The 12,978-nt window shown below is 30.8% G+C and overlaps 1 protein-coding gene across 1 annotated transcript; it reads left to right on the top strand.

The window, feature by feature from the left end:
• Positions 1-10,805: 10,805 nt before the first annotated feature.
• LOC137828407 (zinc finger protein WIP6-like) lies at positions 10,806-12,644 on the top strand. The gene is made up of 2 exons (XM_068634971.1): positions 10,806-11,256; positions 11,845-12,644. The coding sequence occupies exons 1-2, from the start codon at positions 10,900-10,902 to the stop codon at positions 12,274-12,276; spliced, it is 789 nt and encodes a 262-aa protein (XP_068491072.1). The 5' UTR covers positions 10,806-10,899; the 3' UTR covers positions 12,277-12,644.
• The last annotated feature ends 334 nt before the right edge of the window (positions 12,645-12,978 follow it).

Here is a 12,978-nt window from a genome sequence, read left to right as displayed (position 1 = left end):
CTTGGAAGCATGGAAGGGAGGATCGTACTGCACTGTTCACGAGATGCCTCAAGTTATGACCTCACTAATTGCCACCACAACAATCGCCCCATATTTCCCACCTTCTGCCCCCACATTCACATTTTCATCATTTTAAATTATGTATATTCACGCCATGCATGCACCTATATTTACACATAACTAAACTTCATTTATAGCTATATGTTTATTGATTATTAACGCATTTTATCATAATGTAAGCTTTTGTTTCTCTACTTTGCTAACTCCAAGGCAATTATATACACATGTAGTTAAGAGGTTTAGCATATCATATATAAAGCCATAGATTCTGATATATAGTGGAATGCATCAGTTAAGTAGTTGTATGATAATTGATTGTGATCACTATATGTTGGTAATGAATATGAAAATGGAAGTGGTGTACACGTGCCGTAAAGATTTTGATACTTGTAGGAATTGGAATAGTTAAAGTTGAAAGAGTTGAGTTTCATTACATGCAGTACTTTTACATCGCCATCACAGTCTCTCTGGTGATAACTAAGTGGGAGAGCGACACACGCCTCGTCTTCTACAGTTCTCCATGTCTACTTACTCTGTTCATATTACCACTCTCACTTATAGTTTTGTGTGTTTACTGTCTCAGTCTGATATGGAAAGAGACTGTACCATCGCACACTCACTCTCACTTTTGGGTGTATGCGTGTGTGCACACTTCAGATGAACATAGAGAGAGAGTTTTTTTTCTTATAAAAAAGAGAGAGAAAGCTGATTAAATATGCCGAAAGAAGAGCAATGAATCATGGAGATGCTATGGTACTGGAGAAAAAATTGTGATGATGTTTTGGTACAGTTAGCTTTTAAGTCAATAATTGAATGAGTTGCACACTACTATGATAATATGAAAATTCATAATTTTTTTAAAATACTGTTGAAATTCTAAAAGTTATATAAAAGAAGTCAATAAACATTGGCTGAGAAATTCAACATTGAAGGAACTAAGTAAGAAAGAGGAGAGAAGAGATGAAAATGAATATTGAAGTGAGAGGTTGTTCCATTATTATATGATATATTTTGGCGTTATCTCTTATGCGATTTTGAACAGTGGCAGAAGCAGTGTGAGCAGCAATGTATAGTAGATTCCTGTGCAGTTTTATGTCAACCTTCATGCGTGTGTAGCATTATTACTGTGTAAAATTTTATTATTATCTTTTAGCATCTAATGAGTTAGTTTTAAGTATGCGTGGTGGAGTGATAGATAGATGGTAACTGTAACTGATACCGTGAAAGAAAAATAACTTGCACATGCGTCTGTGACTCCTGAAATTAAAACTATTTCAGCTCTCTATTCTATGCTTTGCCTCCTCCTCTGTTCTCTCTTTCCTACTTCTGTCTCTACTCCATTTCCAAACATTTCAAGATCCACATATAGTTATCATCCTTATAATTTTCTTCATTGCACGTGCGGAAATTTTACACAAATAGTCCAAATTTACTGAAATGGATAATTTTAAAAAAAATTACACAGTTAAATAAGTCTTGTTGGTAAAAATGACTTTAAAACGAAGAATTCGTATTTGGAAGAAAGATTTTTCAGTTCTAATCATTTTTTTTTTATTTCATAAGAATTTTTTTTCCATTTGTGTTGAAGTCTTATCACCAACCATGTTTTTGTTTTTTTTTTAATTGTGTTGTAATTTAATTGTATAATCTTTATCATATTTATGTTGAAGTCATGCTTAGAAGCACGACTCTTTTTTTTCATGTAGGAAGTCGTGTTTGCTAGGATGTTTTTTAATTTTTTTTAAGTCGTACTTGCTAGCATGATTTTCGTTCTTTTTGTTTTCTTTTTTATATTTTTATATTTTTAACTTTTATAAATTTAGATAATTTAATTAATTATATACTTATATATTAATTGAATTTATTTTGGATAATTTAAAATATTAATGAAGTCAAAAATATTTTAAATACGTTTTCTAAAAAACAGTAAAATAATTAATTAATTAATAAAATCACTTATTTTAATTGAATGCAATTTTTAAAAATTTAAAGCAGTCTCACTAAATTATATGTTACTATTAAAATAAGATTAATTAAAAGAAATATAGAAATATCGTTAATAAGAACAATACAAACATTTATCTATGAGAATTAGTGTTATAAGGTGGCATTTTACGTTGTCCTTCTGGTCTTCTATGTGTTCCATGTTCGATGAATGATTGAGATGTCAAGTGAAACTGGTGCTCCATGTTCATTTTGATCATGCTCCTCTTCATCGTCTCCACTATATTCATCGGAAATTTGTGAAGACATGGTTTATAGATGGTATTGGATTGTTTACAAATAGCAGGGTGGTCGAAGAAGTGACAAATATATTATGTGATGGAATTGACGAAAAATTTGACTAAGATGGAAACATGTTATATGTGGAAGAAACTTGATGTTGAAATTATGATTGACCAAGCGTAGTGTGAATGTTACCCATGCATATGAACATTGGAGGTGGTTGAAAACTAAAACAATCAATATATTGTGGTTGAAATTGTTGATCACTAGTTGAAGATCCAATATGTTAATATTGTGGTTGGGTTGTGTTTGTTCAAGGGCATGTGATGTGTCATACTGTTGGAAAAGTAATGGTTAGTTGATTAAAAATTGCATAATCAAATGTAATAGAAAATAAACTTACATTGTCCTCTAACATATGTTTGTTGAGGTGTTATGTACCAAATAGTACATTGGATGTACCATTGCATATATTGTGGAGTGTCACGCAAATAGCTATTTCTAAGAACTGGTGTCCTTAAATTAGGCGTTTATGTTGATCATTCTACATGGTGATCCACTTTTCACGATATTGCAACCAATATCTATCCGTTCTTTCTCTCATGTCATCTTTATGAAGTTGATCTAAGTTTAACGGGTCTGTAGGAATACATTGGTGAAGTCCAAACTGCCTCATGACTTATCATCTTTATGAAACTTCACCGTGGAAAAACATATAAGAGGAACAATTTCACGATTGACAAAAGGGACGTCAATAGTGATCAAACACTTGATGTTATCTGCATAATAACAAGTCCACAAAAACTTAAACAAATATTTTATTAGGAGGAGTGTGGCAAAATAACTATGAGGAGAATAATGTAACAATTGAATTTAGAAAGAATATCTCCTTCGTTTGCAAGTGGTCAAATGTGTTTCATAAAAGATGAAGTTCATATATAGGTGTCCTTGTCCTTTGTACTAGACGAGATCATCTATGATAAAGAATAATTACTTAATGAACAAAAAAATATAAGTGTTACATTCAATTACGTTGTTAAAGGTAAAAAATTAACCTTTTCACCAGTGGAAATGCAAGATCGACTTCAATGTTTTTAGTAGTTAAATGCTCAATTGTGGGAGAAATACATGTTATATGATCACAAGCTCTTGATTGCAATAATAGCATGCAACCTCCAATATTTTGTTGGTTGAAGTCAATGCCATGATATAGCAAATGATAAAGACATGCTAAAATAGTTGAGTCCTAACTATAATTTGACACGTAATTAAGGTTAGTCAATAACAAAAGATACATCAAATGAACTCTAGTTGCTGATTTATTCGACATCAACAAACTTTTGATTAGTGTCAAAATATGTGCTTGTGTGTGTTCACTTATAATGAGCTTGATTTCATTATCAAGAAACACTCAAAAAATATAATAGTCAATAATAGCATGTATAACAATTGTCAATAATAGCATGTATAACAATTGTCAATAATAATCCTAAAAATAGACATAAATAATATTTGCAAGTAATATTTGGAAATAATAAAAAAGATTCAAATAATAATTAAAAATTTAAAAATAAAATATGATGAACTACCTATGGATTTACCCACAAACTGGAGTTGGTAGGTAACTACTGTTTTCGTTATCCACGAACACACTCTCCGTAGGTAAATTACTTACGCCCACATTACATACGAATTTTGTTTTGTGGGTAATACATAGGTAATGTTGATTTACCTACGGATTTTGGTTGTTACCTACGAAATTCTTCCGTAAATAAATTGAGTTTTTCTTGTAGTGTCAGCCAAGACACTTTTATTGAATTTCCTTTAACTACTTATGCAATTGGTAATAGATCGAGTAGTTGTTCACACATTGAAACAAAGTCACTAAATGTCACACCAGTTGTAGGTCTTCCATCAATTGGAGACAAATGTACAATACAACGCCCTTTAAAATGGTTGTGCATTCTCAAGAGGAAAATGAAAGGTGTATGTTTCTGTTCTTCATCGTTCAACTAATGTTGATATCAATTGATAATTGATATGAATATATGTTAAGTTTAACATGTGATCAAATCCAACATTATGAATTAAAGTTTGTACTCGTGGGTCAACTATGTGCAAATTTTTTATTATCCAAATTGCATGATGTCGAAGTCAACATCATTTTTCATTATCCTATCAAATTGACTTAATTTTATGTTTGTATTGTAGTCGTAATAAAACATATCAGATGAAAAATTGTAATTGAGACTCGTAACAATAAAAACCTAATATTAACAGGAAATGTTAATTATTTATAAACTTTATCAAAAACTTCAAAAAATTATTTTAAACAGGAAATAAGAACGAAATTCATAAATATACTATAAATATAAGATAATTTAAACCTTAAAATGATAGTTTATTAATGTGTTATTTTAGGCTTAAACAAGTGTCATATTTTTAATATTTCACCAACTTTTATTTAAGTAATATGGGTATCTAATAAATTAAACATGTTTTTAATTAAGTCATGGTTAACCTTTTGTCAAGTTTCTCTATAAATTAAAAATTAAATACTTATTTCAATCTTTTGATGTGTACTATTTAAAGAGGATATAAAAAATTCAAATATAAATACATTTTTTTCAAAAATATAAAATAAAAATTATTTAATTCAAATATTAGTTTTTTTATAAAGCATTAAGATTCGTAGAAGAAAGATTGGTTTATTATTTTTTTATAAAGCGTTAAGAAATATTAATTATTTTTAATAAATCATTAATATTAAAATAATAACATTTTAATAAGTATTGATTCTTAAAGAGTACTTTTGTTCTATATTTATTTGAGAAAATTGTTTTAAAGGAAGAGGTAATTTTTTCTTACTTAGAATGAAATGCTAGTGCATAAAAGTTGTTTAACAAGAGATATAGACACAACTTTAAATCCACACGTTGTCTAAAAAAATGTGATGGTATTTTTGTAAATAATGTGAAATTATAGGCTACGATTGTGGGGAGGATCATTGCTTATACTAAGCAGAAGTGAATAAGCGACGATTATATAGTGGACATAGGTGATGATTATATGGGGAACCGTGGCTTAATCACAAAAATAGTTGATTTTCTATCATAATAAATAACATATGCAATGTCCATATGCAAGAAAAAAATCACTATATTGTGAATAGCAATAAAGAAATTGTTATAGAGATGAGTTCTAATTATATCTTACAAAGCTTTTATGGAAAATTGAAGTGAAACCACAAGACACATTTGGAGGAGAAAAAAGAGTTTTTTTTTTTTTTTTTTTTTTGCAAAGAAGAATTTCATAACCGAGATGTGTTGTGTGGCTGTACCTCCTCACACATACAGACATATGAAGGCACAAGTTGGCATCAATGACTGCTTTAAACTTTACATGCAAGTATAACAGGATATCCAACAGACTTGTAAAGAACTACAATTTCTGCATAACCACTATATAGCATAAACTATAAAAACTAGAGAATTGTTTAGACAGTTAAAAATGTTTAATAGTGTATAAACTTAAAAAAAGTTACAACCAAACATAAATACTTCTCCCCCTTTTGTCTTTACAAATAAGCAAAGAGAAGAGTTTACACATAAATAAAACATAATAACAAAAAATAACAGTTCAAAAAACAGAAAAAAGATGATACAATCTTTAAGAGTCTCCCATACTAGAATTCTGAGAGTTGGGTCTGAATAATTTCAATATGTTCATCCAGGTGTTGAAATCGTGTTGTACAAAACTCATAGTGATCCTTCTAATCACTTGCCATGGTGTCCATGTTATTGATCATCAACCTTTCCAATCAGGACATTGGAATCCCATGATCTATAGGCGGCTCATAACTAACAAGAGCATGCATTGTGTAGTCTTCTGCAGCACCATCACTTGGTTCAACCTTATCATCAAACCTGCATTTCTACTTGGTCCAACAGAGGGACCAATAGAATTTTCATCATTGCTAACCCACATATTATTCACTTTTATAAATCCCATTTTGTTAAGTGAACCATTGTTAATCTCATGAGAAGGCTTTACCATCTCTGTTAGTTCTTCATCCAGGTTAACTTCAAAATATTGGAGAAATTTAGAAGTAAGTATAACATAAGATAGTTACTTAACCTCACAGATTTCTGCATGTGCTCCTTGAAGACATGAATCCAACTGACCTTGATGTTCTTCATGATGTACTAGATCAACACAAGATCTTCTTCAATAAGCACAATGTGATTGCTCCCTGTTGGAGTCAGCATCCAGGCAGTGATGAAGGCAATGACTCTTTTCGTCCAATTTGAGAGCACCAACATGAAATCCTTTGACTTTCATGAGAGGATTTCCAAGACAACTCACATAGTATTGTATCTTGTTAAATTTCTCCACAACACTAGTATTCCCTTTACCTACTCTTGCACCAAAATACTTTAGACCAGTAACAGTCGTCCACACTACTGGTGTGATTTCCATGTCAACTCCTTTGACATGGGAAAACATGTTTTCATCATCAATGATCGGATTTGTGTAGAACACTTTGACTAGATCAGGAAAAATGTTTCCATTCATCTCCAAAGAAAGCTTTGTAGTTTTTGACCTCCTTGAGGTTTTATTCTTTCAACCAGTTGAAATACAACAATTTTGGAGTGTTAATGGTTTTTATGATAATTTCATGCAGAAAAATTTCAATTTGCTCATTCTCATCAGAAAACCAAGTCTTTAGATGACCAACCCTAGTAGTATCTTTGTTGCACGAGATTTCTTTCTTCGTAGTGAGTGGGAAGAAGAGGCCATTATGCAAGTGATTTTTGTGAAAGTCCAGAAAAGAAAGAGATGTAGATGGTATTCGTGATTGATGTTGTGAATGCAAACTCAAAATGTATTAGAAAATGACAATATTAAAGTAGGTTTAATGAGTTTTATTTTACCATAGAGAAAAAACAAATGCTATACAGTTTTGAAAACTGCAAATTGTTAGTTTAAAAGAAAACATATTTGACTACACATAATGGTGATTGAAAAGACATCAATTGTAGTTCATTTTTCCAAGAAAGCAACTAGATATTTTTCATGGGTAACCAGATTCTGAGGCACACAATAATACATGTTTGACCGGTTGAATTTTTGGAGAAAAGAAACTGACACAAATATACACAAGCAGTTATGACAACTTTATGCACGAGTGACATAGATGAAATCAATTAGTTGAAACGTATTTTTGAGAAATTGAATTATCAAGAAGTTGCTTTATTTTCAATTTTTTTTATATAGAAAAGTTGTTTCTTTTTCTAAAACATATAATCACCTTTTAATATGAGGAAAATACACTGTGCTTTTTGTTCATACCTTTACAAAGATAACTCTAACAAATTCAACTAAAGGATTCTTTGTAATTTTCATATGGTCACATGAGACGCTTACATTGAGTTGAATTGTGGACGCACAAAAACTTTCTTTATTCCAGATATTTTTCTTTTGAGCAGCCACTCTCCAAGAACCAAGAATGTTTCTTGGTTGTCAAAGATCCCTACAATAATAGATCAAGGAGAAAGATTTGATCTCCTTATAAATTTGGGTCCAATGATATTAATTGGAACTTTAGGAACCCATTTTAAAAAACCTTTAGGAACAACAAACCTTCTTGCTTTGCAGAACCTAACAATATGGCCCTTGTTCATATAGTGAAAACAAGTTTTAACTGGTTTAACAGATTTAACAATTGATTTTATGTTTTCAAAAAAACTTGTAAAAGTTTTGTTCTCGCTGTTTAGGTTGAAGCTCAGACCAGCTTTACCAAATACACAACTTTGTCATGCAAGAATAGGTTCAAAATTGGATTCCCCTCTTGAAAACGTGTCCACTGTTTTTAAAAGATAGTGAATCATCTTTTGGAGGAAATGATTTCACAAAAGCTTGTATCAACACACTTACAAGAAGAGTTTTCGTAAATGATTTCAAAATCAGTTTTTAAATGACTTAGCTCTTCTTCTAAGGCCTTGACTCGATTTTCCAACTATTTGTTTAACCCTTTTAATTGTTTAACAAGGTTAACCTGTTAGCTTCTTCATGAGTCTCTTTAAAGGCATTAAGCAGTTGACTATAATTATCAAAATTAATAGAAGTATTTGAACTTACACTGATTGTTTCCGAGTTTTCATTTGGCATCAAACACATATTGGCTTCCTCTTCATTCTTTGATGAAGAACTTAAAGATGAATCATCATTGTATGCTCTTCTTGCTTTGTCTTTCTTCTTATACTTCTTGTAACCCCCATTCTCTTTGCTCACATTGCTTGGACATTCAGCCTTGATATGTCCCTGTTTATCACATCCAAAACAATTTTGTGCTACAACTTTTAAAGCAATGCTTTTTACATGCTTTTCTTCATTCTCTTGTTCATTCAGTCGGTTCATTTCAAGCTCATGCTCCCTTATCTTTCCAAACAAGGATGCAGTGCTTGGTGTAGTCAAGTCCTTTGCTGCCATGATCTATCCAAGCATTTTATGATCTTAATATTCAGTTCTTCTCTTTCAAAGACCTTGCCTAGACCAATAAGATAATTTACTATATAAGTAAATCTCTTATGCACATTTGAGATAGTTTCTCCCTTAAGCATCTTGAACAACTCATATTCTTGAATAAATTAAATCAATCAATTGATTTATCTGTTCAACTAGTTATTTGATAGATTTACAATTTTGTGAAAAATATAAACTTGTTGGTTTTACAAAACAACTAATTGTTTTATGCATAATACACAATATAGAATTTAATACAGTTTATCATAGTGAAGAAGAGAGATTCATACAGAGAAATTTATACTGGTTCACTCTTAACTAAGAGCTACATCCAATCCCCAACACACAACTGAAAATTCACTAAGTAATCAAAACTAGATTACAGCACAACCAAAAGTGTTGATCTTGAACCCTTCAAGAACACACAACACTATCTAAAACTGTTTTACAACACAATACAGATTAAAAAAATGAATTAAATATACATTTGGCTTTACAAATTGAAGAACAAAAGATGAAATAACCCAGAATCCTATTTCACACAAAAGCAATGATCCAAGATGATAATATGATTCTCAAAGCTCTTTGATATTTTTTCTTGAAAAAAAATTCAATAATATTTTTTTTTTGGTTTTTAAAATGACCAGGAAAAATATTTATATAGACTTTAAAATATGGTTAAAATAGTTTGATAATTAAAAATGTTAAAAGCATTTAAAAACAGTTTGAAAATCATAACAATATTATGTTAAAATTACTTAATTGATTTTTTAAAAAAACTTATTGTTCTCATTTTTATTAAAATCTCAACATAGAAAACCAGTTCATTTATCAAAATGACTGATTGGTTTTGCTTTACAAAAAAGACAAAAGAAAACAAATCATTTTTAAACCTTTTAAAAACCTTAAGTGTTATTGAATCAGTTGTCGCGATAAATCAACCTGTTGAGAACTTGTTTTGGTCACCAGACTTGAACAAAAGCTTTTTCAACTGATTTAAAACACAAATCAATTAAATAAATTAACACAGATTTGAAAAACAAAACTTTCAAAAGAGATTTCTAATCATACGAACTTGGATCATAACTAAGTGCAAATTAACAACTCAAAATCTGTCTAACTACACACACCCTCAACAACAGATTCTTCAAGCACTACAAGAAAATCATGAAATAGAAACCAATTATTAGAGACCAAAATAATTAGTTGCAATAGTAACTAAATTATAAACCATTTTAAAAACTAAAAAAATTTTGGTTTCTAAATTAGTTTTTATTATTGTTAAATAGTTTCTATATTGATATCTAATTAGCAACTAAAGTTTTTGCTACCAAATTTAGAAACTAAATAATTGGTAGTTAAAACTTTGGTTGCTAATTAGATACCAATTTATAAACTATTTAAAAATAATAGAAACTAAGTTAGAAACTAAATTTTTCTTTGGTTTCTAAAATGATATCTAATTTAGTTAGTATTGCAACTAATTATTTTAGTGTCTAAAAATTGATTTCTATTTCATGATTTTCTTGTAGTTAAGTCAAATTTTGAAAATCATCAAAAGTAACATTGTTAAACAACGACAAACTTTATACATGATATATTTTGTCAACTTTACAATACGAAGAGACAGTTGATATTGATTATGATTATCAGAATGTGTAAAAATATATTCTTCCCTAATTTTTAATGTAACTCTTCACTTATTAATTACTTATTAATTGATATTTTAACCGGTACCTATCTTAATGGTACTATTTATCCAAACTTAAGCAATATAATGTAATAAGAAAAGAAAGTTGGGTTGAATTTCTAAGTACAATTTTTATTTACAAATAAAAATTTAATAATTCTACATTGTAAAAGTTTAAAAATTTAACTCTCTAAATAAATAAAAGGTATTGATCGGGTGAATATCATTGCTTAGAATAAAAGGTAAACACAGACACATACAAAATTGTTTATTTATGGCCTTTTCTTGTCCCCTCCACTTACAATTTCTCAATCAAAAACTCAACCCTCTCCCTCACTTCTCTCTCTCGTCTTATAATATTATCTTATCTGCACTGTCCAACCATCAACCATAACACCATGCACAAACCATACTCTTTCTCCTGCATATCATCTGATAGTGCCTTCTTAGAAGCTGACCAGGTTGGCAATGAAGATTCCATTTCCCTCTCTCTTGGCCCTCCTTGCCACCACAAATCCAAACTCTCTAACCCAAAACACTCTTCTGCTATGAATCAGAAAAACCCTAGCTCTGATGATCTGAGTGGTGTAACAGTTGCCCTCCACATTGGCCTTCCCACCACCGTTAGCAAACCTTCTTCCACTCCGATTCATGGTCCATATTGGATCCCTACTACTCAACAAATCCTTATTGGACCCACTCAATTCTCTTGCACAGTCTGTAACAAAACCTTCACCCGTTTCAACAACATGCAGGTTAGTCAGTAACAGCTGAAACTGAACTACTTAGCTTAGCTAGTGCAGTAATTTTGTGTATGTAGAATCAGATTAATAATCTCAAAAAATATAGTACTTTCTTATCGTTAAGGTCTTACACACACACATATATATTATCCTTTAGGCCCTCTTGCTGATAACAAATAGTATATACACGCAGTGAAAAGGTAACCCTTGCCTTTTTCTGTTGAAAGTGGAATTTAAGATCATGAATCATTTGAAAAATAAAAGAAGTCAAGTTAGATAAAAGTTGTAATAGTGTTTGTTAATTAGCATAAAGGTAAGCATACTTATCATACGAACTTACGATTAAATAAGATTAAAAAATCTTTAAATTGAGTGTACGTAAACTATTTTCTCATTTAACATATCTCAAATCCATGTCCAGTGTATTTATATGTTGTATTTTTAAAATTAACCAAATGCAAAGCAGAACTCTGTGTTTTGCTGCATCTAATTCTAAAATATATGAATTTGGAGAATGAATAATTGTTATATATACTAACATTATTATAATATAACTAATAATATGACATGAAGTGGTTTAACACATTGTTACAAATATAGATGCACATGTGGGGACATGGATCAGAGTATAGGAAAGGGACGGAGTCACTGAGAGGGTCAAAAGCAGGTTCTTCGATGCTGAGGATTCCCTGCTACTGCTGTGAAGAGGGTTGCAGAAACAACATAAACTATCCAAGGTCAAGGCCACTGAAGGATTTCAGGACCCTCCAAACACACTACAAAAGGAAGCACGGAGGGAAGCCATTCGAGTGCAGGAAGTGTAGGAAGGCATTTGCAGTGAGAGGGGATTGGAGAACACACGAGAAGAATTGTGGGAAGCTTTGGTTCTGCATCTGTGGTTCTGATTTCAAGCACAAGCGGTCCCTCAAAGACCATGTCCGTGCCTTCGGTAATGGGCATGCTCCACACAGCTTGGGTGGAGAAAGAGGCAGTGAAGATGAGAGGGAAATGGTTGATTTTAGTTTGAAATAATGCAATGTAGGTGTTTTGTAGGCTTTTATTTTTGGTTGTAATTAGGACTTGGATTGATCCATTAAAAGATTGTACGTTGTCTGTGGTACGTGGAAGAAAAGGAGTGCGAGACAAACAGTGAAATGAAAGCTAAGGTTCCTGCATTAAAGGTTTCAAGTGGCAGTCTTATCAACTTAAAAGGACGTTTTCTATCGATGCTACTTTTGCTGAGATATTCAGAGAGAGAGAGAGAGAGAGAGAAAGAGTGTAACGTAACGGGGATAGTCGAGACTGGAGAGTAATCAGTGAGTCTGAGTGCAGACGAGATGAGAAAAGGGACATGCAGACAAGAGCAGACACAGATTTTATTGTTCTTTACTTTGCATATAGACACTCACCATATTATTGCATACATTATAATACTTACAGAACCCTATGCTAAGTCAAAAATATTGGAGAAATAGATATAAGAGAATGAGAATAAAGACAAAGTTGGTTGTGTGAAAATGAGAGAAAAAAAGTTTGCATTTGATCAAAACATATAAAAAGGAGAACTGATATTACACAAACCAATATAATAATATTTTAATTATATCTAATTAATTTTTTAATTTTAAATATTATTATATTATTATAATGTAATGTTAAGTATATATTTTTACTATGAATGTGTATGATCTCAAAAAAATGTTTATAGTTTCCGTCAATATTGTAGTTTCAATC

Source organism: Phaseolus vulgaris, chromosome 7 (assembly GCF_000499845.2).
Source record: "Phaseolus vulgaris cultivar G19833 chromosome 7, P. vulgaris v2.0, whole genome shotgun sequence".
NCBI classification, from domain to species: domain Eukaryota; kingdom Viridiplantae; phylum Streptophyta; class Magnoliopsida; order Fabales; family Fabaceae; genus Phaseolus; species Phaseolus vulgaris.
This window is presented reverse-complemented; position numbering and strand designations above follow the sequence as displayed.